The sequence below is a fragment of the Heloderma suspectum genome, chromosome 2 (genome assembly GCF_057233095.1).
Source record: "Heloderma suspectum isolate Gila_16-S chromosome 2, 16-S_ref, whole genome shotgun sequence".
Lineage (NCBI taxonomy): Eukaryota > Metazoa > Chordata > Lepidosauria > Squamata > Helodermatidae > Heloderma > Heloderma suspectum.
In genome coordinates this window covers 107,282,153-107,310,000 of record NC_139459.1, presented here as the reverse complement: position 1 = coordinate 107,310,000, position 27,848 = coordinate 107,282,153, and the positions used below count along the sequence as shown (strand labels likewise).

The 27,848-nt window shown below is 44.2% G+C and overlaps 1 protein-coding gene across 1 annotated transcript in view; it reads left to right on the top strand.

The window, feature by feature from the left end:
• PTPRD (protein tyrosine phosphatase receptor type D) overlaps positions 1 to 27,848 on the top strand; it is a 592,319-nt gene that overhangs the window by 382,428 nt on the left and 182,043 nt on the right. The window contains exons 7-12 of the mRNA XM_084834479.1: positions 580 to 849; positions 9,214 to 9,795; positions 14,472 to 14,605; positions 22,011 to 22,155; positions 24,846 to 25,151; positions 26,002 to 26,195. Of these exons, the coding sequence (XP_084690605.1) occupies positions 580 to 849; positions 9,214 to 9,795; positions 14,472 to 14,605; positions 22,011 to 22,155; positions 24,846 to 25,151; positions 26,002 to 26,195 (1,631 nt within the window). The remainder of the gene's footprint in view (positions 1 to 579; positions 850 to 9,213; positions 9,796 to 14,471; positions 14,606 to 22,010; positions 22,156 to 24,845; positions 25,152 to 26,001; positions 26,196 to 27,848) is intronic.

The following is a 27,848-nucleotide window of genomic DNA, read 5'->3' as shown; positions in this document are numbered from 1 at the left end:
GTTTCAGTGTTAGTGTGAGGTCTTGAGGCTGCATCCACTTTTTGAGTCTGAAAGCAAATCAGAATTGCATTTTCAGTGTACTGTAGGTGATGTGTTCCAGGGCTGTGATGTGACAATGTGTTGCAGCACATTCTTCACATCAGCTGGAAGTGTGCAGCATTGAAGTTGGTTTCAATACTCAACTCAAGCATGCTGTCAACCCTCCAGTTTTCTTCTGTACATATATATGTATATATATGCATACAGAATATACATGCATATGTGTGTGTGTGTATATATCTTTTGCATGGTGTTTGTGTGTTGTTAGTATGTAGTTAGTTATTTGTGGGGCCCTACTAGGTCTGAAAAAACTTTTTTATGAATGTGATTAAAAGATATTGATGAGTAAATGTAAAAAACAAAACAAAAAACCCAACAACTGTATGTACAGATAATATACCAGTCTAGTATATATTTTTAGCAAATAAGAGTAACAGTTCATGCTTTAAACTATGTCTACAAATGCATGTAGTCTTGTGTGCAAGAACTAAATTCCCCATTTTTGTATGGGTTATTAGCTTTATTTGTGCTTCATTCCAGTTCGTCGGGTCCCACCAAGGTTCTCAATCCCACCCACCAACCATGAAATTATGCCTGGAGGGAGTGTTAACATCACCTGTGTTGCTGTGGGTTCACCAATGCCATATGTGAAATGGATGCTAGGGGCCGAAGATCTAACACCAGAAGATGATATGCCCATCGGAAGAAATGTCCTGGAACTCAATGACGTCAGACAGTCTGCCAACTATACCTGTGTGGCTATGTCCACTCTTGGTGTTATAGAAGCAATAGCCCAGATAACTGTCAAAGGTAAGATGCATACAGTCAGAACTTGTTTTGCTTTAAAAACAACAACTTCTCAACCATGGTCATCTATATTTTCGCCAATAAAAGATAGATTCTCAAATTAAGCGAATGTGTTGGATCCAGACTTAGTTGCACTTAGGTCCCCTTGATTTAAGTAGGAACTAAATATAACTAAATTTAAATATGAGTCTCTCAGCCCAACCTACCTCACAGGGTTATTGTTGTGAGGATAAAATGGAGAGGAGGAGGATAATGTAAGCTGCTTTGGGTTCCTTGCAAGAAGAAAAAAGGTGCAATAAAATGCAATAAAAGAAAGAAAGAAAGAAAGAAAGAAAGAAAGAAAGAATTCACCAGCTATGATTTATTCTGCTTCTTCAAGTTATACAGAGGTGAAAGGTGCTCTGCAAGTCACTGAAACCGTGTCCCTTGACCACAGGTAATCCTACAGAATCCCCTTTGTCTTCTGAAATGCCACAAGTACTATTAATACACGTTCAAGTCTGTATTTTCCACCACAGGGATTAGAATATTAAGTGAAGGCTGAGATTCTGAGATTTCTGTACCCTAAGCGCCAAGCTGTGTGTTACTTTGAAAACTTAGCTTATATCTACATCTTTCTTACTTACTTATGCTAACATAAGTGCTGGGGGCCTGACCAGATCAGGACCCTAGCTTCAGGGGAAGGGGGTCTTTAACACTTTGCCCCCCACTGTGGTCCCAATCCAGATCACATCACCCATACCTGTAATTTTAATTGCCAAAAAGTGATCCATTATTTTAAACTATTCCTACCATAAAGGTTGAACACTATAAAGATAGATAGCATGATGACTGGGGATCGGTGCTGCCCTACTAGCTCCAACTCTAGCATCACAAGCCAGCTTTCCCTGCTCCCTAACAAATGCTGATGTCTGAAGAGGAGCTTCTACACGTGAACATGAAGAGGCGCCTGTCAGGGTGGAAACTGAGCCGATAGAACCCCAGAGCAGTTCTGATTCTGAGGAGGAGCAGCAGTCGTGGGAGAGAAGCGCACTCATCCCTCACAGGCACAGCAGCTGGCAGAGATTCCTCCTGCCAGCATTCCTGGGATAGATAGTGACCCTGGCAGCAAGAGAGTGCTGGAGGGGGGCTTGCTGGATGCTCGGTGCAGACGCAGGGAGCGACGACAGATGGAGGGCGCAGAAAGGAGGTGTAGCACTCGTTTGGCATGCAAGCAATGGTTGCTTCCCAAGGACCCAAGGGAAAGAGGGAGGATCTCTCCCTAGCCCATAAGTTCAGGGTCTTCCCATGATTCTCCTTCAAATGGGGACCAACTGCCCAACCTGGAGCATAGGCTACTCTGCTATCTTTTCCCAGTGCTGTTCCTTGCTTAGTCGCTGGTGATTAGCATCTGAAAGAGTCATTAAGTTGTAAAAAGATTAAAGTCTTGAAAAGAATCCTTTTGTCTGTGTCTTGAATTGGCTATTGGAGTAGACTGTAAGAGGCAGCTAGGGCGCTCCTGACAGCTTGGTCCCCGTTCCCCTTTTTTTTCTCTCTGCTCCTACTGCCTCTGGAGGCTGCCATGGACTTGGTGGTGCAAGCTCTCGCGCAAGAGAACCAGGCTCTTTGGGATCAAGTGGCTCAACTGACGACTGCCGTACAGAATCTGCAAGCTGTGGTTCAACCCCCACCACCTCCGATCCCCTCCCCCCCGCCGCAAGTGCCCGGTGGCTCTGCCAGAGAAGTTTTCTGGTGAGAAAGGACTTTTTCAGATTTTCCGGGCCCAAGTGGAGCTGTACATGCACCTACAACCTGAGGATTTCCTGACGGAACAGGTTCGTGTGGGCTTCATCACTAACCTACTTTCTGGCGTGGCAGCTAGATGGGCTTCGGGACTTCTTCTCGCTAATGACCCTCTGCTTGGGGACTATCAAGGTTTCATAACAGCGATGGCCCATTTTTTCGGTGACCCCCTGCGCACACAGACAGCTTCTCAGGAGATTTGCCGCCTCAGGCAGGGCAAGAACTCAGTTTCCAGCTTTTTGCTTGCTGATGCAGGATTTACTGTGGAATGATCCCGCGCTGGTGGCTCAGTTTTTGAACGACGAGATCTTGGATGAGTTGGCATGTACGCCTAGCCCGCCTACTTTGGAGGACCTCATCCAGACCTGCCTCCAGACAGATAGTCAGCTGGAGGGGCACCAGCAGACCCGGCGGGGCGCCGGGGGCCGAGATTTCCCTCCTCCCATTCCGCCACATTTTCTGCCCCCTCCCCCACTGCCCTTGCGGTGGGGGTGGAGGAGACTCCAATGCAGCTGGGAGCTACCCGAGCCCCACTGCTGCCAGAGGAACTAGAGCGGCGGCGTGCGGAGCGCCGATGCTTTCAGTGTGGAAAGCTGGGACATTTTGCCAAAACCTGCCACCCTAGACCCACAACCCCACTGCCTCCCCCTCCTCTCCTTCCTCCTCCTCGTCCCCAGGCCTGACTAAGCTGCCCCCAAAGCCTGTTGGGGGTCCCCAGTGTGGGGGTCAGTTCCCCACCAGGTGGCTGCCTTCCGCAACCCCCCCCTCCAATCTGCTATTACAGCTCCACTCACTCTGCGTGCCCAGTCCCACGTTGAGCAGATTCAGTTTCACTTGGCCAAGGTTCCCCAATACCCTATCGTGCTGGGTGTTTCCTGGCTCTCTAAGCATAATCCTCAGATTTCTTGGGGGCTTCAGGAGGTGGAGTTTGCATCTCCCTACTGCTGGGAGCATTGCCTCCCGACCGAGGTGCCAGTCCCAGTCCAGGCCTTAACCCTTTCCTCCCCCTCCTCATCTGCTTCTGGCAGTTCTTCAGCTACCGTGTTCCTCCCAGAGGAGTATGCGGCTTTTCGGGATGTTTTCGACAAGAAGGAGGCTGACCAGCTCCCCCACACACCGTCCTTTTGACTGTGCCATTAACCTCATTCCTGGGGTGACCATCCCCGCTGTCCGGCTGTATTCGATGTCGGAGCCGGAACTTCGAGCTCTGCAGGAGTTTTTGGACACAAACCTCAGACGTGGCTTCATTTGCCCCTCCTCGATCTCGATCCCTGACAAGTACCCCCTCCCCCTCATACCAAAGATGCTGGAGCGCCTGGGGTGAGCCAAGATTTTCACAAAGTTGGACCTGCGTGGCGCCTACAATCTGATTTGCATCCAGGAGGGGGATGAGTGGAAGACCTGTTTCGGCACCCGTTACGGAGCGTATGAATACCTAGTGATGCCGTTTGGGCTCGCCTGTGCGCCCCCCCCCCCCCCACGATTTTGCATTTTATGAATGCCATCTTCCGGGACTATTTGGACACTTTCCTCATTGTGTATCTTGATGATTTACTTATATTTTCTGAGGACCCCCACACCCATCAGCACCATGTCTCCGCCTTCCTCTAGCGTCTCTGCGAGCACCATCTTTATGCCAAGCTGAAGAAATCTGTGTTTGACCTAATCTCTTTGGACTATCTTGGCTACATTATCTCAGCTGACGGTATCAGGATGGTTCCTGCAAAGGTCCAGGCTGTCCTCTCCTGGCAGGCTCCATCCACCAAGAAGGACTTGCAATATTTTCTGGGGTTTACTAATTTTTACAGAAAGTTCCTGCCCAGCTTTGCTCGGCTGACTTCTCCTCTCATGGACCTACTTAAGGGCAAGAAATCTCCTTTTCATTGGACGGCATCTGCCCAACAGGCTTTCAAGGAACGTAAGAGGCTTTTCAGTTCTGAGCCGATCCTGTTACATCCCGACCCGAGGAAGCCTTTTGTAGTGCAAACTCATGCCTCTGAGTTTGCAGTGGGGGTGGTACTTTTTCAGCCAGATCGGGCAGGCGGCGGGTTGCAACCCTGCGCCTACCACTCCAGGAAGCTGAACATGTCTGAGAGGAATTATACCATCTGGGAGAAGGAACTGTTGGCCATCAAGTCTGCTTTGGAGACCTGGCATCATCTTCTGGAGGGGGCACAGCACCAAGTCGAAGTTAGAACCGACCATCGCAACCTGGACCATCTTCAGACAGCCCGTGCCTTAAACCAGCGGCAGATTAGGTGGTCGCTTTTTTTTTCCCGGTTCCACCTAGGGATGTCAGAGAATTCCAGCACGGATCTCGGGGAGGCCGAATGCCAGCACGTTCAGTCCCCCGAAATCGGTGGCAGAACGGTCTGCTACCCCTCCGCCCCCCCCCCCGGGACAGGACTTACCTTGGGCGGATCTTCCTGGCGGCGGCGGCGACTCCGGCGGCGGCTCCAGCAGCGGTGCAGCGGCTGCGGCAGCTGGTCTTCTGACCGGCTGCCGCTGCCACCATTTCCAGTTAAAAAAAAACAAAACCAAAAAAAGTGATAGGCTACGTAAAGATTTACGTAGCCTATCATGGCTAGATCTTTAAAAAACACCGTGATAGGCTACGTAAACATTTACGTAGCCTATCATGGCTGACTGCAGGGACGCAAACGGCGGCGGCTACGGCCGCCGCCATTTGCGTCCCTGCTAGCCAGCGGCCAGATGTCCGGCCGCTGGCAGAGTCAGCCGGCGGCTCCGCAGAATCCCTGCAGAGTGGAGCCGACTGGTCAGGATTCGGGGGGGAGGGACGGAGCGCCTCCCCCCCAGCCAGAATTTCGGGGGGAGGGACGGAGCGCCTCCCCCCCACCACGAATGTCACCCTTCGAAAAGGTAAGTGACTTTCGTACATCCCTAGTTCCACCTTAAGATTTGCCATGTGAAGGCCTCCGACAACCTACAAGCAGATACTCTTTTTCGTAAGCCGCACCTCCAGCCAGGGGGTGAGGGAAATCCCCCCCCCTCTGATTCTTCCCCCAGAGCCTGGCGGCAGCTACAGTGCCTCACTCTTGGGAGGAGCTCCTTCCCTCTGCACAGGCTCAGGATGCTTTTGTCCATACAAAAGTGGAGGAATTGGGGCTAGCCTCTGCCCCCTCATTCTACCCCCTTCTCTTTGTGAGGTGGCCAGATTTACCATTCCGGCCGGGTCTGTGTGCCTTCTAGACCCCTCCACGAGAAGGTCCTCCATCAGTGCCACAACTCCCCCACCGCTGGGCATTTTGGCTTCGCCAAGAATCTGCATGGAATGACACGGGACTTTTGGTGGCCTCGTGTGTGTTGGGACATCAAGACGTATGTCGCCTCCTGCCCAACCTGCCAGCGGGCGAAGGCCCCCTCAGACAAGCCCACAGGCTTGCTTCACCTAGGGATGTACAAATCCCTTACCTGGCTCCTTGCAGTGGCATCCGCGGTGGGGGGAAGGTGCTCTGTCCCTCCCCCCGGAATCCTTGACGGCGGGGAGGTGCTCCGTTCCTCCCCCCGGAATCCTGCCCGGCCAGCTCCGCTCCGCGGCCAAGCCGCGGAGCCGCCGGTCGGCTCCGACCGCCCGCAGCTGGACATCTGGCCGCTGGGCAGCCCTGCAGGGACGCAAATGGCGGCTGTCATAGCCGCCGCCATTTGCGTCCCTGTAGTGAGCTGTGATAGGCTACGTAAATAATTATGTAGCCTATCACAGCAGGGGGAAAAACCCCCAGCATACACAAATGGCGGTAGCCACCACCATTTGCGTACGCTGGGGTTTTTTTTCCCTGCCATGATAGGCTACATAAATATTTACGTAGCCTATCACAGTCTCCACAGGGACGCAAATGGCATCCCTGCATTAGCCGTGATAGGCTACATAAGTATTTGCGTAGCCTATCATGGCTAGGAAGAGGAGGAAGCGAATGGCGGCCAGGATGGCAGTCATTCACATAGCAGCGTGGACGGGAGCAGGTAAGTGCTCCGTTTCGCGCGCCTTTTGTGGGGTGGGGGCGGTGGGGACTTCGTCCCGCGCGCCTTTCATGGGTTGGGGCGGTGTGGGCTTCATTCCGCGACGGATTTTGGAGGGCCGAATGCACTGGCATTCGGCCTCACCGAAATCCATCGCGGAATTCTCTGACATCCCTAGCTTCACCCCCTGCCTACCCCCTCAGGACCTTGGAAACTGCTCTCCCTTGACTTCATCACTGACTTGCCTCGCTCACACAGTAAGACCACTATTCTGGTGCTGGTGGATTTGTTTTCTAAGATGGCCCATTTCATCCCCTGCTCTGGGTTGCCCACAGCTAGGGAGACCGCGGAGCTTTTTTTGGCAAATGTTTTCCGGCTGCATGGATGGCCCGAGGGTCTCATTTCAGATGGGGGGCCCAATTCACTGCCCATTTCTGGAGGGAGCTACTTGGGCTTCTCCATGTGACACTCCGTCTTTCCTCCGCCCACCATCCACGGACGGACGGTCAGACTGAGCGCACCAATGCGACTCTGGAGCAATATTTGCGCTGTTACGTCAGTTACCAACAAGATGACTGGTTTTCCTTGCTGCCTCTTGCAGAATTTGCTTATAACAATGCCTGCCATGCTTCCACCCGCCAAACTCCATTTTTTGCCAATTTTGGTTACCACCCCAAGGCTTTCCTGTCCACCCTAGCTCCCTCTTTGGTGCCAGCGGCCCATGACTTTTTAGAGGAGTTGCGAGCGGTACACCACATCTTACGGGACTCCCTCGAGCAAGCCAAGACAGCCTACAAGGCCTCTGCGGACCGGCAGCGCCAGCCGGGTCCATCTCTGCAACTGGGGGACTGGGTTTGGTTGTCCACCCAATAACTCCCCTCTTACTCACCCACAAGGAAGCTTGCACCTCGCCTCACGGGGCCTTTCCAGATTACGGCCCAGATTAACTCCGTTGCTTTTCGCCTGGCTCTCCCCGCCTCCATGAACACCCATCCTGTTTTTCATCGGTCCTTCTGTCCCCCCTGGTTTCTGGCGACTCTCATTGCTCAGTAGGCTCCCCCCCACTGCCAGTGCTGGTGGAAGGGGAGGAGGAGTTTGAAGTCACGGAGATTCTGGATTCCCGCCTTTCTCGTGGCCGCCTGCAATATCTAGTGGACTGGCAGGGGTACGGGCCAGATGAGTGATCCTGGGATCCCATGGAAAATGTGCATGCTCCGTTGCTGCTGAGGCGCTTCCACCAGCTGTACCCCCACAAACCCGGGGCCCCAGGGGAGGAGCACGAGGGGGGGCCTCATGGGAGCAGGGATGATGTCAGGTTGGAAACTGAGCCCATAGAACCCCAGAGCAGTTCTATTTCTCAGGAGTAACAGCAATCTGTGGGAGAGGAGCCCGCTCATCCCTCCCAGGCCCTGCAGCTGGCAGAGATTCCTCCTGCCAGCATTCCTGAGATAGATAGTGACCCTGGCAGTGCGGGAGGGGGGCTTGTTAGACGCTAGACAGAGACGCAGGGAGCGACGAGCGATGGAGGGCGCGGAAAGCAGGTGTAGCGCCCATTTGACGCGCAAGCAATGGTTGCATCCCGTGGACTCAAGGGGAAGAGGGAGGGACTCTCCCTAGCCTATAAGTTCAGGGTCTGCAAGTGATTCTCCTTCAAACGGGGACCAACTGCCTAACCCGGAGCATAGGCTACTCTGCTCTTCATTGCTTAGTCGCTGGTGATTAGCATCTGAAAGAGTCATTAAGTTGTAAAAAGATTAAAGCCTTGAAAAGAATCCTTTTGTCTGTGTCTTGAGTTGGCTATTGGAGTAGACTGTAAGAGGCAGCTGGGGCGCTCCTGACAGCGCCCCTCATGTCTAGGGGCTCCTCTTCAGATATCTGCGCTCAACACATAGCAGGGCTAGTCCAGCTGAGGCCCTGGAGCCTATCCATTGCTTGGATACTTCATGCATTACATGTGTAAAGGGGCTTAACCTTTTAATTACACTAATTTCTGGAGTGTAATGTAAGTCAAATGGAGTGAAATGAAGTGTCTGGCAGTTATGCCTAAGAAAATGTGATCAATCACATGAAGGAGTTTTGAGCTCCACCCAGACCATCCGGGTTTTTTTTTTCCAAAAGTACCCCCAGGAAATAGCTGGAGATCAAAGATCAAATTATATGTAAAACAAATAATTTTAAAGTAATGTGATGGCTACCTAACATAGTACACAGGCACACTTTTTTCCTGTGTTCTTCCGTTCAGCTAACTTTAGGTGTTACAATTTTACAGACTCATCAGTGTCTGTAAGAAATTTATTTACCTTATAATTGGCTACTCTATTTGCTACTTTATAATTTGCTACTCAAATGATACAGATTTCACGCCTTTCATTAATTTTCATTCATACAAATGTTTAGTCAAATAAAGCTTAACATTGTAACAAACTGCCTTTTCTTAATATTTTGCTTTTTTCTGGCAAGGATTGAAAAAAAAATGGCAGACCCTGACAGGTTTTTTTCCTGATAGAACCCTATCTTAAATGGGATTTCTCCCCTTATGAAATGGTTAGACATGATGTCATACTTAAATTTTCTGTCAGTTGAATCTATTTTATTATATTTTTCCAGCCTTACCTAAACCTCCAGGAACTCCTGTTGTGACAGAAAGTACAGCAACGAGTATCACTTTGACTTGGGATTCTGGAAACCCTGAGCCTGTGTCTTACTACATAATCCAACATAAACCTAAAAGCTCTGAGGAACTTTATAAAGAAATTGATGGAGTAGCCACAACACGATACAGTGTTGCTGGCTTAAGCCCATATTCTGAGTATGAGTTCAGAGTAGTTGCTGTCAATAACATTGGGCGAGGTCCACCCAGTGAACCTGTGTCAACACGGACCTCAGAGCAAGCACCATCTAGTGCACCACGTAATGTACAGGCTCGTATGTTGAGCTCAACCACCATTTTGGTGCAGTGGGAAGAACCTGAGGAACCAAATGGCCAAATCCAAGGTTACAGAGTTTATTACACTATGGACCCTTCACAACATGTCAACAGCTGGCTGAAGCATAATGTGGCTGACAGCCACATCACCACAATTGGGAATCTAATACCACAAAAAACTTACTCTGTGAAAGTTCTTGCTTTTACCTCAGTTGGGGATGGACCTCTTTCTAGCGACATCCAAGTCATCACTCAGACAGGAGGTAAGATCGAACTCACAATGAGTTACTCCAATCAGTAATGGTGGGGGTTGGAAGTTATTCTAAGCAATACACTCTGGTTGTAAATAAGCTCTGGACTGGGATTCTCCTGTTTTCTGACTTCCTACAAAGTCAGGAAGCTGTGTTATACTGAGTTAGGCCATCAGTTCATCTAACCTGGTAGTGTTGACACTAACTGACAGTGGATGTGCTGGGTTCAAGCAGGATTCTTTCCCCACCCTATCTGGACACGACAAGGATTGAAACTGGGACCTTCTATATGCAAAACAGGTGCTCTACCACTGAGTTACAGTCCAATGCATAGTTCTAAAATATTTGTGTGCATGTGTATGCCTTTAACAGTTCCTATGCTATGAAGAGTCTTTCTGAAACTTCGTTTCTTACACCTTTGTTTCCCTAGTTTTGTTTTTACAAAAAATATTCTTGAAAATTCCATTTCAAGGTGGTTTCCAGTTCATTCAGTTTGCTATTCCTCTCTGAAGTGGTTGCCTATATTGTAATTCTTGCTTCACTTCTGCACATATTTCCAAATATGAGCATGCGTCAAAATTCTTATTTTCATTTCCCCATGCTTCTTTTCTTCTCCCTGCCTTATATAGTTGTTCAATTTATATGGTATTAAAATCTTCTTTCCTAGCTCCTTCAGGAGCTCCATTTTTTGTTCCTTTGCTTGAACAGTGTAAGGGAATACACTGGATAGAAAAATGGAAGATGTGTACCAAATAAAACTGCCCTTAAGCTGTGAGTTAATAAATATTCTAAGCACTGCCATATAAAATACAAGGAAGACTACTAGAGATGCAGTGCATCTTACATGTGACTGTATACTTGTGTATGCCAGAGAGTGATATTGTCAAAAAGTTTCTTTACAGTGTCTTTTTATTTTCTCTAAAATCATGTATAACCTTCCCTTACATTACAGTGCTCCAGGAAGCATCTAACAAATTTAAAAGAAATATAAAATAACTAACAACAAAAACAATAGAATGAAAAAGGAAAAACAGAAGACAGGCTCAGGGCCTGTCTTTCTTAAACCTACCCCCCCACACACACACACACACCAAGGAGTTCAGTGTCACATGCTGGGGGCAGGCTTATCCTTACAATAATCCTGTGAGAGGCAATGGATGGGTTTGCATGTCATACTAAACCAGCCTGCAAGTGAAGTAAGCCATGGTAGGTTGGTTGTTCATTGAACAACCCATGGTACACCCAAGAGACGATTGGGCTTGCTGTGGCTTGTTTTCCCCCTCAGCTGGCTCTGGAACATATCACAGGTGCCTTTCATGCCAAACCCCTCTTGTCTCCTGCCCCCTTCCTGCTCCAATTGCTCTTCCTTTTCATTTGCCACCTGTTTTTAATTTATTTTTTCGGTGCTTTGGAAGTATGCAGATGTGTTCGTAATACAGTCACCTTCTCAGGGTTTCAAAAATAAAGGTCAGGGAGATCTGCGCAGATCCACTGAAGTGCAGTAACCATAGCAGTAACTGCTCCAAAAAGGAGCTGTGAAAAGTGGATGGAGTTAATAATTCCCATTTTTGGACAAGCTGGAGACTCAGGGAAGTGCTGAAAAAGTGGAGAAGAGTGAAAAGTGTCAGTTCACCATGGTTCTGTAGCTGATCTCAGCAATTTACAATAAAATTGCTGTCCCGGGTTTGGACAACATAACAACCCACCGTGGCTGGCTGCCCGTGGGGGGCTGTAGTGCTGTGTGAACCCAGTCAATGGCCAGGTCGGACAACATGACAAGCCACTCTGAAACAAACATGGTTCACAATGCACTGTGGTTTATTGTGTTGTGCAAACGAGTCAGAGTGGCTTGTGCGTGGTTAACAAGCCATGGTGCTAGGATCGGACAACTTGACAAGCCACTCTGATACCAATATGGCTCACAACCCACCATGGGTTATCATGTTGTACAAACCCAGTCAGTGGCTGGGTACAATCACGGGGGCAAAAGACCCTATCGCTGGTTCTTTCCCTGCGCCCACATGTGCTGGTCACGTGATTGCAATTTACATAATTACCCATGATGCAGCACGGGTTGCCGTGTCGTCTAAATGTCAACACGTCATGGGTTGTAGGGCAGGTATGAAGCCACCCCCGCCATGTGCTGGGCTCAGACAAGGCAACCCACACTGCATCGCTGGTAATTATGTAAATTGCAATCACACAACTGGCACACAGGGGGGCAGGGAAAGAAACAAGTATGGGTTCTTTGGCCCCCATGATCATTTGAACCCAGCCACTGTCTTAGCCAAGACCACCCAATAATCTTCATTGCTGAGCAGGGGTTAGAAACCAAGTCTACCCAGTCCAAGCTCTATGGTTCAGCCACTCTGCACTGGTTCCAAAACTTAACTTTTGATATACATCTATTTTAATAAACATGAAGGAATGAAAACTGATCACACTTCTCTTTTTAAAATGTACGCACATTAATTTTTTACAGCTGTCATTAAGTTAGAGAAATATACCTAGGGCTGTGGCCTTTCTTTTTCCTCGACTTGGAGAAGTATTCTTATACCATGTACAGTTACATTACTTGATCAATCATCATCATATCTCAGAGTAGTAAACTTTATTTTTGATTTCTTTGCCCCCTTCCCTCACTCCTCCTTCTTCTTTGATTAGATTTCCTTGTTTCATGAGTAAATGATCAGCTTAATCTGTGTTACTTATAAGGAAGGGAGGTATATTAAAATTACACTGAAAATAGATGTTTATCATTAATATTTATCAATGTCAGACAGTGTTTATCATCATCAGAGAGGTTTAACATTGTGAACTGCTGAGAGATGTTATTCTATTCAGCAGTCTTTAAATGCCACAAAATAAATAAATTTTAAAATAATTTTGCTTATTTCAAGATGTGCTAATTTTGATGCAGTGAGGCATGCAGAGCTCCAACTCACTTCCCTTCCCCCCCAAAAAGATTTTTCCTCCTAGTAGTTTCTCTACAACACATCAACTTCTTCCTCTCCCCAACCCCATTACTGTACACGCACAATAAGTGTAAAGAAGTATTGGGGCCAAAGAGGAAATGACTGGCCAGGCCAGCTCTGCTTCTCCTTTGCCTGGTACCAGTCGTGAAGGTAGTTTCCCCATTCCTAGCCATACTGAAGGGTGTTTGTATCAAGGGTTCAGCATGACAATAAGTCAAATGGGCTGGTGTGTGTGTGTGTGTGTGTGTAGATAATATTTTGTAGCACCACTTTCCTCCATGAAGATATACAGGTTTGTTTTAGAAACACATTCCACACAGGTTTGTTTTGTGAAAAAAACAAACACATCCACCCACACAGGATCAGGACTATGGTGTATAGGGAGGAGATGGCTTTAATGCTTTCCACCTGCACTGCTGCCTTTTGCCCCAGGAGGTGCTCTTATTGCCATCATTTCCCTTTCAGGTCAAATAGCAGCTTCAAGGGGGTGATTTTGATCAGGAAATTAGTGCAGGGGAAAGGGTTAAATATCCCTTTCCCACATGCCATAGTCACAATCCTGATTCCAACCTTCCCCAACTACTATTTAAAACTAAAACAAAAATGAATACATTAAATGTAATGTATAGTTTGGATCTTTGTGATGTAAGGGTGCCGTATGAACTGCATGCATTGCTGCTAACGCTGAGATGGGAAGTTGCTCTTCAGTTTAAAGAGTGACTCATCTCTTTTGCTCTCAGACCTCCTGCCACAAAAACATTAAAGAAAGCTGTAGAGTTCTTGTTGAAGCATGCAGTTGAGGCCTGGATGTACATGTAGCATGTTTGGGTTACAACCACAGCAATTCATTTGCCACTTACAGTTTGGTCAAGTACACCAAACTCACATTTCAGAACAGTTTTTAATTATTGTCATTGCCAAATATCTGCCTGCTACATTTCTGTCACATGTTGATACAGCATAAGCTTTTAAGAGTTAGAGAGGTGTTAATAATGGTCTGCTCATATGAGAAGGTTTATGAGTAAAAGAGCTCAGAGGATAAGGTGCTGTGTGAAACATCAGTGTGGCATCAACTCTGCCCCACAGTATTAAATTGCCACATGGGTGGCAAAGGGACGGGTACATACCTTCTTTATGTAGCATCCTGTGGTAATATTTGCTCCATCATTGTCACAGCAGCTAGCACAAACCTGCCTTCACTATAGGTAAAAGATGAGGTCCCAAGGGATGGGTAATCTGCCTGGGAAGCAGACATGCTCATTCTCATCTTCCTCGTCATCTGCAGAATACTGTGATAACTTGTGTGTTTCTGCGGTAACTATGTGGATCAAGGTATAAGTAATATTTCAGCATGTTTTGTCTGGTAAACAATACCAACAACAACAACAATAAATAAATGCCACTCAAGCCTCAGTAATAACTGTAATAAAGAATAGGACTAACTGTTTAATTTCCTAACTGAGCAAAGAATTGTACCAAAAGTGAACGCAATACATGGTTGGAATATTATTTTGTGAGTGGGGAGGTGTTTTTTTTACTGGAGATTAGATGAATATATTTAGTTCTTTTAGCTGTATGGACTTGAGCTGGAGTGTACATATGAAAGGTATGGTCTACATGGAGTATGCAGTTGTGCAGGAACAGTCCTTGAGAAAACTTTTTTTTGTAAACATACTGAATAGTATTTCTTGATATTATGTACTCCTGCTTCAGTCCCAGGACAGCCATTGAACTTCAAAGCTGAACCTGAATCTGAAACAAGCATATTACTTTCTTGGACCCCTCCACGGTCTGACACAATCTCGAACTATGATCTTGTTTACAAAGATGGAGAGCATGGAGAAGAGGTAAATCAAAAATAGCTTCTCACCTTTTTACAGACATTTTGCAACTATTCCAAGATTTTTAATTTGCACCAGTTATGACACTGTCTCTTTAGTCTTGTTGCAAAGGCAACAAAACTTAACTTTATTAACTTAACATTTAGGATGTAGCTTAGGGAGGTATGTATACCAACATTACTATGGGGGTGTTTGCATGATCACAGGGAGAAAAGAAGCCATCATGGTTTCTCCCCCACCCTGTGTATGCTGTGTAGTAGTCCATTATGTAGTCCATTGTCTGCATAACTACCTGTGCTGCAGCATGGCTTGGTATGTCGTGTGAACCTGGCATGCACCGCGGATGGCTTTGTATCCACCCTACAACTCCAACTGCACGTCATAGGTTGTAGAGTCAGTACAAAGCCACCCCCACTGCGCCAGTACCGGGTTCACACAACATGCCAACCCGTGCTACAGCACAGGTAATTATGTAAACAACAGGCACGTGCGCAGCACGCACAATGGTGGGCTCTTCCAAATTCCAGTGGCTCCTCCAAATTCATCTCAAATTTCTCTTATAGCTGCCATATTAGTTCTATTATTGAAATCAAATGGTATGCTAAATGTCCATAAAGTGGGTGCTAAGTGTTAGATTTGATGGACTTCTACTTTCCAAATTCCATTTCTTTTAGATACTTCTACTACTTTATGATTAAGGTTACTTATTTTCATTCTTCATGGCTTTCATCATTATGTCTAGTATGTCATCATAATTTCTTCATCTAAAATACATATGAATTTGTATAAACCTGTAGGGTGATGCTACATTCCCAAAGAAACAAAAACAAGTCATGCAAAGTGCCTCAAGATACAGCCAAAGAATGTCGAGCTCTCAAATATATCAGTCTTCTTTTCAAACACCACCTTAAGAACATAAAAGAGCCATACTGGATCAGACCAAGGGTCCATCTAGTCCAGCGTTCTGTTCACACAATGGCCAACCAGCTGTCGACTGGGAACCCACAAGCAGGGCATGAGCCCAACAGCACCCTTCCACCCATGTTCCCCAGCAACTGGTGTACCTAGGCTAACTGCCTCTGGTACTGGAGGTAGCACATAGCCATCAGAACTAGTAGCTATCGATAGCCTTCTCCTCCATGAATTTATCTAACCCCCTTTTGAAGCCATCCAAATTAGTGGCAATCACTACATCCTGTGGTAGCGAATTCCATAGTTTAACTATGTGCTGTGTGAAGAAGTACTTCCTTTTATCTGTCCTGAATCTCCCATCAGTCACCTTCATAGGATTCTAGTATTTTGGGTTCTAGTAGCTTGAGAGAGGGAGAAAAATGTCTCCCTATCCACATTTTCCACACCATGCATAATTTTGTAGACCTCTATCATGTCTCCCCTTACCCTCCTTTTTTCCAAGCTAAACAAGCCCAACTGTTGTCACCTTCTCTCATAGGGGAGATGCTCCAGCCCCTTGATCATTTTAGTTGGCCTTTTCTGCACTTTTTCCAGCTCTGCAATGTCTTTTTTCAGGAGTGGTGACCAGAACTAGACACAGTATTCCAAGTGTGGCCGCACCATAGATTTGTATAGGGACAGTATGATATTGCCAATTTTATTCTCAATTCCTTTTCTAATTATTCCTAACATGGAGTTTGCCTTTTTTACAGCGGCCATACACCGAGTTGACATTTTCATCGAGCTGTCAACCACAACCCCAAGATCTCTTTCCCAATTGTTGTTGTTGTTGTTGTTGTTCAGTCGTTCAGTCGTGTCCGACTCTTCGTGACCCCATGGACCATAGCACGCCAGGCCTTCCTGTCCTGCGCTCTCTCCCGGAGTGTGCTCAAGTTCATATTCATTGCATCCGTGATGCTATCTAGCCATCTCATCCTCTGCCGTCCCCTTCTCCTTTTGCCTTCAGTCTTTCCCAGCATCAGGGTCTTTTCCAGGGAGTTTTCTCTTCGCATTAGGTGGCCAAAATATTGGAGCTTCAGCTTCATTATCTGTCCTTCCAATGAGCGGTCAGGGTTGATTTCCTTTAGGATGGACTGATTTGACCTCCTTGCAGTCCAGGGGACTCGTAAAAGTCTTCTCCAGCACCACAGTTCGAAAGCATCAATTCTTCGGCGCTCAGCCTTCCTTATAGTCCAGCTCTCACAGCCATAAATTACTACTGGGAAAACCATAGCTTTGATTAGATGGACCTTTGTCGGCAAGGTGATGTCTCTGCTTCTTACTATGCTGTCTAGGTTGGCCATAGCTTTCCTCCCAAGGAGCAAGCGTCTTTTAATTTCATGGCTACAGTCACCGTCTGCGGTGATCTTGGAGCCCAAGAAAGTAAAATCTGTCACTGCTTCCATTTCTTCCCCTTCTATATGCCAGGAAGTGATGGGGCCAGATGCCATGATCTTAGTTTTTTTAATGTTGAGTTTCAAACCAGCTTTTGCACTCTCCTCTTTCACCCTCAACAAGAGGCTCTTGAGATCCTCTTCGCTTTCTGCCATTAGGGTGGTATCGTCTGCATATCGGAGGTTGTTGATAATTCTCCCAGCAATCTTAATTCCAACCTCTGATTCATCCAACCCGGCATTTCTCATGATGTACTCTGCATATAAGTTAAATAAGCAGGGTGACAATATGCAGCCTTGTCGTACTCCTTTCCCAATTTTGAACCAATCGGTTGTTCCATGTCTGGTTCTGACTGTTGCTTCTTGACCCTCGTACAGGTTTCTCAGGAGACAGGTAAGGTGGTCTGGTTCTCCCATCACTTTCAGAATTTGCCACAGTTTGTTGTGATCCACACAATCAAAGGCTTTAGCGTAGTCAATGAAGCAGAAATAGACGTTTTTCTGGAATTCTCTTGCTTTCTCCATGATGCAGCGAATGTTGGCGATTTGATCTCTAGTTCCTCTGCCTCTTCTAAACCCAATTGGTCACTGCTAGCTCAGATCCCATCAAGTTATACTTGAAGTTGGGATTTTTTGCCCCAACCTGCATCACTTTATGCTTGCTTACATTGAACCACATTTGCCATTTAGATGCCCATTCTCCCAGTTTGGAGAGATCCTTTTGGAGTTCTTCACAAGCCATTTTTGTCTTAACCACTCTAAATAATTTGCTGTCATCTGCAAACTTGGCCACTTCACTGCTCACTCCTAATTCCAGATCATTTATGAACAGGCTGAAAAGCATTGGTCCTAATACAGATCCCTGTGGGACCCCAGTATTTACTTCCCTCCATTGGGAGAATTTACCATTTATTCCTACTCTCTGCTTTCTCTTATTTAACCAGTTACTTGTCCATAAAAGGACCTGTCCTCTTATTCCATGACTGCTAAGTTTGCTCAGAAATGTTTCATGAGGGACTTTGTCAAAAGCCTTTTGGAAGTCCAAGTAAACAATGTCTACCGGACAATGTCTACATGTTTATTGACACTCTCAAAGAACTCTAAAAGGTTAGTGAGACAGGACTTACCATTGTGGAAGCCGTGTTGATCCTTTTTCAGCAAGGCTTGTCCTTCTATATGCTTACTAATTTTATCTTTAATAATGCCTTCAACCAATTTACTTGGAACAGACGTTAAGCTAACGGGCCTGTAATTTTCCAGATCCCCCCTGGATCCCTTTTTGAAAACTGGTGTTACACTGGACATCTTCCAGTCCTCTAGTATAGAGGCTGATCTTAGGGACATGTTGCATATTTAGGTTAGAAGATCAGCAACTTCATATTTGAGTTCTTTGAGAACTCTAGGATGGATACCATCTGGGCCCAGTGATTTATTTGCTTTTGTTTTATCAATAAGGTTGAGAACTTCATCTTTTGTCACCACTATTTGCCTCAGTTCCTCAGACTCCCTTCCTGAAAACATTAGTTCAGGCACAGATATCTGTCCTATATCTTCTACAGTGAAGATGGATGAAAAGAATTAATTCAGCTTCTCTGCAATCTCCTTGTCCTCCTTCACTACTCCAACTCCATTGTCATCCAGTGGGCCAACTGCCTCCCTGGCTGGTTTTCTGCTTCTAATATATTTAGATAATTATTCATAGTTGGCCTTGATGTTGTTAGTGATATGCTCTTCAAAATGCTTTTTTGCATCTCTTATTGTCTGCTTGCATCGCCTTTGTGGAAGCTTGTGCTCCCTTTTGTTTTCTTTACTTAGGCAAGACTTCATTTTCTGAAGGAAGCTAGTTTTTCTCTAGTAGCTCCCTTAACACTGCTCATTAACCATGCCAGTGACCTCTTGAACTTGGTGCTACCTTTCCTAACCTGTGGTATGCATTTTACGTGGGCTTCTATTATTGTGGTTTTGAGTAATCTCCAAGTATTCTGAAAGGATTTAATCCTCTTGAGTCCCCCTTTTAACTTCCTTTTTACCAGTTCCCTCATTTTAGGAAGTTTCCTCTTTTGAAGTCAAATGTGACTGTGTTGGACTCCCTGGGCAATTTTCCACTTAAATATATATTAAATCTGATAGCGCTGTGATCACTGCTTCCAACTGGTTCAACAGCATTTACATCTCGTACTAGGTCCTGGGCAACACCATTTAGGATTAAATCTAAGGTTGCCTCCCCTCTGGTCGGTTCCATAACCAACTATTCTAGGGCACAATCGTTTAGGGTATCGATAAATTTAACCTCTTTGTCATGGCTGGAACATGCATTTCTCCAATCAATATGGGGATAATTGAAGTTGCCCATTATTACAACACTCCCTTGTTTGGAGGCCTTCCTGATTTCATTTTCCATCTCAAGGTCACTCTGGACATTCTGGTCTGGGGGGCGATAGCTTGTTCCTAGCACTAAATTAGTTTTGGAGCCTGGTATTATCATCTACAGTGCTTCTGTGGAAGAGCCTACCCCTTTTAAGTGTTCTAGTCTGCTTGACACTATGCCCTCTTTGACGTACAGGGCAACACTTCCCCCAGTATGCCCTTCCCTGTCCTTCTTATAGAGTTTATATCCAGAGATGACCATATCCCACTGGTTCTCTCCACTCCACCAGGTTTCTATAATGCCCACTATATCTGTGTTTTCCTTTAAAATCAAGCACTCCAATTCTCCCATTTTGGTTTGGAGGCTTCTAGTGTTTGCATAAAAACACCTATTCACAGTATCCCTCCCCCAGATGCCTCTGGCGTGTGCATCTTGTGCTATGGGACGTTGGCCCCTTTGGCTATTACGTTCTGCCATGTACTCCTGGTCTATTTCCTCCCCTTCTACATTTGGCAAATCAAAACCATTTTCATCTTCATCTCCTGGGATGATTTAACCCGAATCGGATGCTTTCCAGCTCCTGTCAGCTTTCCCCCAGGGTTTAGTTTAAAAGCTCCTCTGCCACCCTTTTTATGTTTAGCGCCAGCAATCTGGTTCAAAAAGTTGGAACTTGGAACCAACCCTGGTTCCAAGAGTTGGAAACTTGTACAGGCCTGGCTTGTCGCAAAACATTCCCCAGTGCCTAACAAAACTGAACCCCTCCACCCTGCACCACCATCTCATCCACACATTGAGACTTTTGAGGACCAAAACGGGCACCCTCAACATCTCTAAAGCTGAGGAGTCTCAATGTGTGGATGAGACAGTGGTGCAGGGTGGAGGGGTTCAGATTTGTTAGGCACTGGGGAATGTTTTGGGACAAGCCAGGCCTGTACAAGAGCTGGGATGGGTTCTCACATCCCTATTCAGCTTCGCCCTTCTCAAGGAACAGGTAGCATTTCCAAGAAAGCCACCTTGGTGGTCCTGGATTTCATCCTCCTACCTAGCAACCTAAATTTGGCTTCCAGGACCTCGCAACTATATTTCCCCATGTCATTGGTACCAACATGGACCACAACCACTGACTCCACCCCAGCACTATCTACTAGGCTATCTAGATGGTGTGTGATATCCGCAACCTTCGCACCAGGCAGGGAATTCACCATGCAGTATACACGCCCATCACAAACCCAGCTGTCTATGTGTCTAATGACTGAATCTCCCACTACCACAAGCCCCCCTCCCCCGGAGGCACATCCTAAGTGCAAGAGGATATTTGTTCGTCTTCCGAGGAATGGGTTCCTTCTAAAGGATTGTTTCCCTCTTCCTCAGAATGACACCCTCCTTCCCCAAGACCCACATTCTCCATGACAGCACAGGAGCTGTCACCCTGGGAGTGGGACACAGGTAATAGGTCCCTGAAGGTTATACACCTTGTACACAGCTAATAGGTCCCTGAAGGTTGTATACAGCAAGTACACCTTGTTGTACTGTGGGTTTTGTATAGGAGAATCATAGCTGGTAGACAAGTAGTTAGTCTCCCGTTAGTTAAAGTGTTATATTTAAATTTCTTGAGAGACTTACTTGCCTTGCCTGCACTCCCAATATGCTCTGATCACAGATCCTTGGCAATATTGAATTGTTTACAGTGTAAACATTCCTTTGTTTAACTATAGTTCCTTCCAAAAGTCCCAGATCACTTTACCATAAATGGCTGTCTTTATATCTGTAACAAATACAGATATTGCTGTACAGATACATGTTTCAGTGTTGTTGTAGTAACTAAAGTATCAAACAGTTCCCCCTAATTAATACACACACAGTTGGTTGCATACCGGTATCTTATCCTGCTTTGTTTTATTGTTTGTGTAAATCTGCTTCTAATGAGTTTCCATTGTCTGAATTACACAGCATACCATAAGAAAAGAAGCTTTGAAACAGAACAGTGACATTGGTGAAGTTGTTTCTTCATTTTTTAGGATACAAACTTAATTACACTTGGTTGAAAGTTATTTTCATTTAAATGAATTGGAGGCAGGTGAAGGTTGCTGAAGACCTTCATGTTTTGACAGTTCCATGCAAGGCTGTAAGACATCCAGTGTTGACAAGTTGTAAGAACTATTTACCATTTACTATTTTACAGTATAGACCAACTCCTCAGAGTCTCCATGCTGGCACCAACCGCTGTCAGGAGTATACAGTTCCAGCATGGTGAGACTCTGGGCCAAAAGAGACATTACTTTGTCTAGCAGTAGGTCTAGAGTAGGTGCAGGACCCCTGTTACAGATCGTAAAAGTCCCCCTGGCCCCCACACTAGAGTCTTGATCCAGACTGGGGGCCCTGCACCTACTCTGGAGTTATATATATATATGTAAGACACAGATTTAAAGTAATATCTGTTTTGGCCCTAAGTGCAATAAATCTGGTACACATATCAGATTTTCACATATTGTGGCTTTCACACAATTTGATTATTACATGGAGCTGTAGCCACACACAATGTTTCCAGTGGTCTTCACCTGCCTGTTATAAGATTTGAACTGCTATTTATATGTAAATAGAAGTTTTAGGTTTGGGTGTTGAAATTATTTCGATGCAAAAGGATGGGCAACTGCATATTAAGTCATTCTCCCTTTCTTTTTTCTGACTTACCATTTAGCAGCGAATTTCTATCGATCCAGCTACATCTTACCACTTGCAAGGCCTAAAACCAAATAGTTTGTATTACTTCCGACTGTCTGCACGCTCTCCACAAGGCCTCGGTGCTTCAACCGCAGAAATCTCAGCTAGAACAATGCAGTCAAGTAGGTGTCTCTCCTCGACTACTTCATTTCTCTTCCTTATACTTGTTTGACAACCTAGTTGACAGGCGAATGAAACTCTATTACTTGTCAGTTATGGCTACATGGAGAGAATTTAACTAAAATGTGTAGGTAGATACACTTCAAAGAACTATAAGCATTGGGTGACATCCAACACTGCATGAGCGAACTTAACCCTTCCTCTCCCCCCACCAAACCCTCCAGAGCAATTTGGAGGTCCCCCAGGGAGGTGCAGAGGAAAGGGGGCATCTGTTTCGCCAGCAGAGGCTGTTCCACTGACAGACAGACACCACTGAATACATTCCATGGTTTTTGCATTTTCCTAGAAGAGTAATATGATGCCCCAGTAATGAGACAAAATTATCTGGAACCCTCAAGGGCAACCAAAGGTGGATCTTTCATCCTTTGCTCTGAGTTCAAAAACATTAAAAGAAAATATGTTTTTTCAATCTCATACAAAGTGATAACAGGGAGGTAAAAAGCATGCACCTGTCTCTTTTCTAGTTTGGCAGTAGGGCTGTACTAAATGGACTGAGACCATTTCTTAACAATTTCATTCACCTTAAAATTGGCTGGCTTGTGTCATTGTGTCTATGTTTGGGCGGTGAAACGGTTGAGGCAACATTCTCATGGGAGGAATAGAATTGGAGTTGGCCACAATTTTGTTTTTCCCAGAAAACCCTTTTCTGAAGTGTTTTTTTTAACGTTCGGAAATTCAAAATGGCTGTTGTGATAAAAATGACTGCCTCTTTTGCCATTCACTGGGGGCTACCTTTATAATGCACGTAAATATCTACAGACAAATTCATACTTCTACAAAGTAGGTGGATTGTTCCTCCAGTAACCCATTTCATTCAATAGTGCAGTATTAAATACCCTTTCAAAGAAAGGGCAGCCCTGATTGATGCAGGCTTGTAAAAAAATACTGTGACAGTATGCCATTCCATGCAACCCTATTTTAAAACTTGAACTGCTAGGAAAATGCTTTTCATATTCGGATTTCTTTTTTTAATATAAGAACCCCTTGTAAAAACAAAAAATGAATATGCTTTATTTGAAAGCATATACAAAGGTTTAAAAGGCACCCAATATCACTTTTGGGGTAGGAGAAAAATGGAAATTAAGAGTGCAAACTTATGCATATCTAATCAGAATGAAACACGTAGGTTATTTTGGGTTGAATCATTGTTTCTACCCAGCACAATTGGCACCCAGAAAAAAAATACAAAAAGAGCTTGGGAAAGTCAACATTTAAATGATTGAGAGTTTTAAGCTGTGTGTGTGTGTGTGTGTGTGTGTGTGTGTATGTGTATGTGTGCGTGCGTGAGAGAGAGAGAGAGAGAGATCAAGGTTTCATATTTCCCCAAATACATAAAGTATATAGATTCTAAGTCTAGTAAAGGCTGCTTGTAGAGTATTTACTAATACTAAGCACTTCACAGAGATTTTAAAACATATTTGTGTAAAAACAGAGTTTTTAGTTATTTTTAAAAGAAATTTAAGATTTGATATAAAGGAGGGGTGAGCAACCTGTGGCGCCGCCCCCAGATGTTTTGGCCTATAACTCCCATCATCACTCACCACTGGCTATGCTGGCTAGGCCTGATGGGAGTTGTAGGTAAAACAATCCGGACAGCCACAAGTTGCCCACCCCAATATAAACAATTATGTTAAAGTATCATAACTTTTATTTAGAAACCTTTACCTTCTCTGGGGAGGTAGGCAACCTTTTATTTTTTATTAGCAGTTTGTGCATTGTCTGGAGTGGGGGATAGTTTCTTGTATGTATTATAAAATCGCTGGTAGACTTTAACTCTTTGCTAGCCAAGGTTTCTCCAAGAGGAGCTAAAATATAAAAGAGAGACCGGACCTAGGGTAAGTACAAGTTACAGTCAGAATCATCAGCCCTGTCACTTTTGCATGGTAGGTAAATCTTTGACTGAACTAGCGCAATCTCCTTATTGATTCTGCATGTTTTACGTTATGCTGGCTACAATCAATGTTTGAATAAACACTTTAGGATTTAAATTAAGCTTTAATTGTAGTTGGCTTGGTCCAGGCAAACTCAGTTGTGGGGAGGAAAAGTGTGAGAGAGAATTAGTGATATGTTTATGGTTAGTTTTTTAAAAAATATATTTTAGATCTATTGAAGTTAAAAATAGATCTGACTTTTCTCAGCACTTCGTGCAAAGTAATATTTTGAACAATGTGAAGCAATAGTGATGCAAGCAATACTGGCCAGTTTGTGTCAGACATGCTAAATGTTGGTGTGATTTAAAAGAGAGAGGGAGAGAGGAAGCAAGACAGAGACCAGCAAACACATAAGATAAGAGCACAGATAAATAGAGACATAGAAGGATCATGTTTGATGTTTTTTTTTATTTCAAGAAGGATTTTTAATCACAGGTAGGTAACAATATATTGAGGCTCATTTTCATGTATTTCCCCCCACATCCCTTTTCGCCTTTTATTTAATTCATTTTCAGTTGGTTCACTTTAATAAGCCAAGGCTCATAAGATTGTCTAAAATTTCTGCTTTTAAGTTTGTGGTTTCTGTTTTTCCTTGGTTTGCCCTTTGTTATTTATTTTTTTCTTTCCTTTTGTTCATTTTTTTTCTTCAACCACTTCTGTCCTTTCACTCAAATCCTCCTTTAACCCACTACTGAAATTAGAGCCATCAGCTCCTCCTCAAGACATTAGTTGCAACAGCCCCAGCTCCACTAGTATTTTGGTAAGTTGGCAGCCTCCTCCAGTGGAAAAACAGAATGGAATTATCACTTCCTACTCCATCAAGTATTCTGGAATTGATGGAGAAGATGACAAGCCCCATGAAATTTTGGGAATTGCTCCGGACACTACACAGTATCTTTTGGAACAGTTGGAAAAATGGACTGAATATCGGATTTCTGTGACAGCCCACACTGATGTCGGACCTGGCCCAGAGAGTGAATCTGTAGTGATTCGGACAGATGAAGATGGTATGTTTCCCCCAACACATCAGTTTGACACTCTCACAATCTGCTGTCTTTATATGATCTAAGAGTATTCCTTTCCCCCTGCTCATCTTTTTTCCCCCTGAATCAGTGTCACCAAATATTTTAAACACAAAATGCCTATGTCTGCATTTGTGTATGTGTGATGTGTTTGGTTTTTGCTTTGAAACCAAAATATTTTCTTTTATGACAAAAAAAATCACACTTTAAAGTGCTACCTCTTATAAGCATGTACATTTTTCTTTCTTCTTTACAAAAAAATTGAAATATTTTAAGATTTTTACTCTCCTTTTTTCTTCTTAATTGTTAGCTCTTCCAATTTTAACTCTCTTTTTATGAATATTCTAAAGTATGTATATCAATTTTGGAAAACTGATGCTCCTCACTTTTTAAAATATTTTGGATGCTGGATATCTTTCCAATCTGAACACTGAAGATGATAGCCCAGTTGCCATTAACTTTTTTTCCCCCACTTAAAAAAATAATCAGAAAACAAACAACATTTTAAGAGTCTTCTTGTTTTTTTATTATTTTGATTACTAAAATACTTCTTTGTACTTTAATGCTTTGAGTTTCAAAGCATCTTCCTTGGCTTTTGTACATTTTTACATGTTTTTTCTATTTCTCTAATACTCTTTTTCTTCCATTTTTGCATCAGTCATGGTTTTTGATCTTTTCACTGAAATGTAGAGCAGATTTGTTGAGTATTTTCATTTGTATTCTTCAAGGAAGGCTTAGTGGGTCTGCCCTTTAAAAAGAAAGAAAGAAAGAAAAAGACACTGGTTAGTTGGGACAAGTGCCTGTAATTCTTCTTTTATCCACTGATGTGTTCCAGTTCCTAGTGGTCCTCCTCGCAAAGTCGAGGTAGAGGCTGTCAACTCTACATCTGTTAAAGTGTCATGGCGTTCACCAGTGCCCAATAAGCAGCATGGTCAAATCCGAGGATACCAGGTGCATTATGTGAAGATGGAAAATGGAGAGCCTAGAGGGCAACCCATGCTGAAGGATATCATGTTGGCTGATGCACAGGTAATTAACTTCATTCTATCTATTTAGGTAACAAGGAAAGTAGCATATTGGTAGCATAAGCATGTCTTTTATTTTGGACAGCAAACTAGAATGTTTCCTCCCTACAGTTTATTGTCAAGAGAGTCCAGAGTCCTGAATGTTTTTGAACCAAAAAGTCAGACCACCATATCACTGAAACTTGTTTCCATATGTGAATCACCCTTCTGGATCTGGAGCAACCCATATTAAGTGGTGTTGCAGTGGGAGGAAAACCCCATTTTTACAGATGTTTGTGTTAATACTGTAGAAACAGAAAGAAGATATGTACTATCAGCGCCAGGCACATTTGGTTGGGATATGACTTGCCTTTCCTCATTAGGTGATTGTTATTATCAGAACAGACATTGCCAGTCATCTTGGAGGTCCTCACATAAAGGATGTCTAAGTTGCCATCTATACCTGTTGTGTATATGTCCCTGATAAATGGATCAACGGCATCTACTATACCTCTTTTGTACATTCATAAGTATAAGTAAGCCATGTATCAGTGTGTTACCATTGGTTACTATTTCATGTATTGTTCCTGTGCCCAGCAGACATTATCCTAGACTGTTTCTAGGAACCGTAGCAGTGGAAATTTTTATTTGGACATTGTTGCATGAATTTGTTCCTATTTCAGTGGTCATGATCCAATTAATGTTAGGCATTTGAAATGCTATTAATTTCAAAGGGAAGGTTAAGCATGTGCTTAAATCTTTTCATTGAATTTAATCACATTGGCTGGATCATGCACAATATACATAACTAGGTAGAGCTTGATACTTTAGGCTTAGAACTCAGTGCCATATTTTAAACTTATCAGAGCATGGTTCAAATTAATAACTGATCTAATAAAATGTAAAGTCTGGTTTAAATATTATTATAGATACTTCTAATGTAATGTGTGGATAGCATGAAGCTACTCTATTCTTTCTTATAAATTGATGATATGTTCTGGGAGAGCAGATTTGTTCACATTAAGGAAGCTTTGAAAATACAGGGTTTTAAATATGTGTGTGTGTGTGCGCGCATGTGCACGCACACGTAATTTGCATATATCCTTTATGTGTTTGGGAATCTGAGTTCATTATGCTGGTATCATAATCCATGAAGACCAGAAATGTCTTACATTTAAGATTAATTCTATCTTCAAACATGGCTTTCATGTTATCTGATAACTATCAGATCTTATGCACTAAACAGAATGAAACAGTTTATATGGAAATAATTTATTGCAATTATAATATACTCAGAAAATAAAATCTGAAGATTTAAATCCCCCCTGTTTCACTCACATGTTTATTAAATAACTACTGTGTGTGACAGCCCTTTTCCTTATTCACATCAGTATTTTTAGCATGATTAGAACAAACTGTCACTACTTTTGGTGAATCTGCAAATCTAAGAAAGAGAACCATATAACTGTTTTGTGCCTCCCCTTTTTGAACAGATTTTTTTTCCTCTTGAAAAAAGCTGCAGCCCTTTGTGGTTGTAAAAAAAAAAGTTCAGTTTCCATTTTTTAAATGACAGAAGGAGTGGAGAGTGTGTACCATTGGTCATAAGGTTTCATTACTGATATGAAGTCTCAAGTACATATAAATTGCCTCTATTCATCTAAACAGGTGCACCGAATTA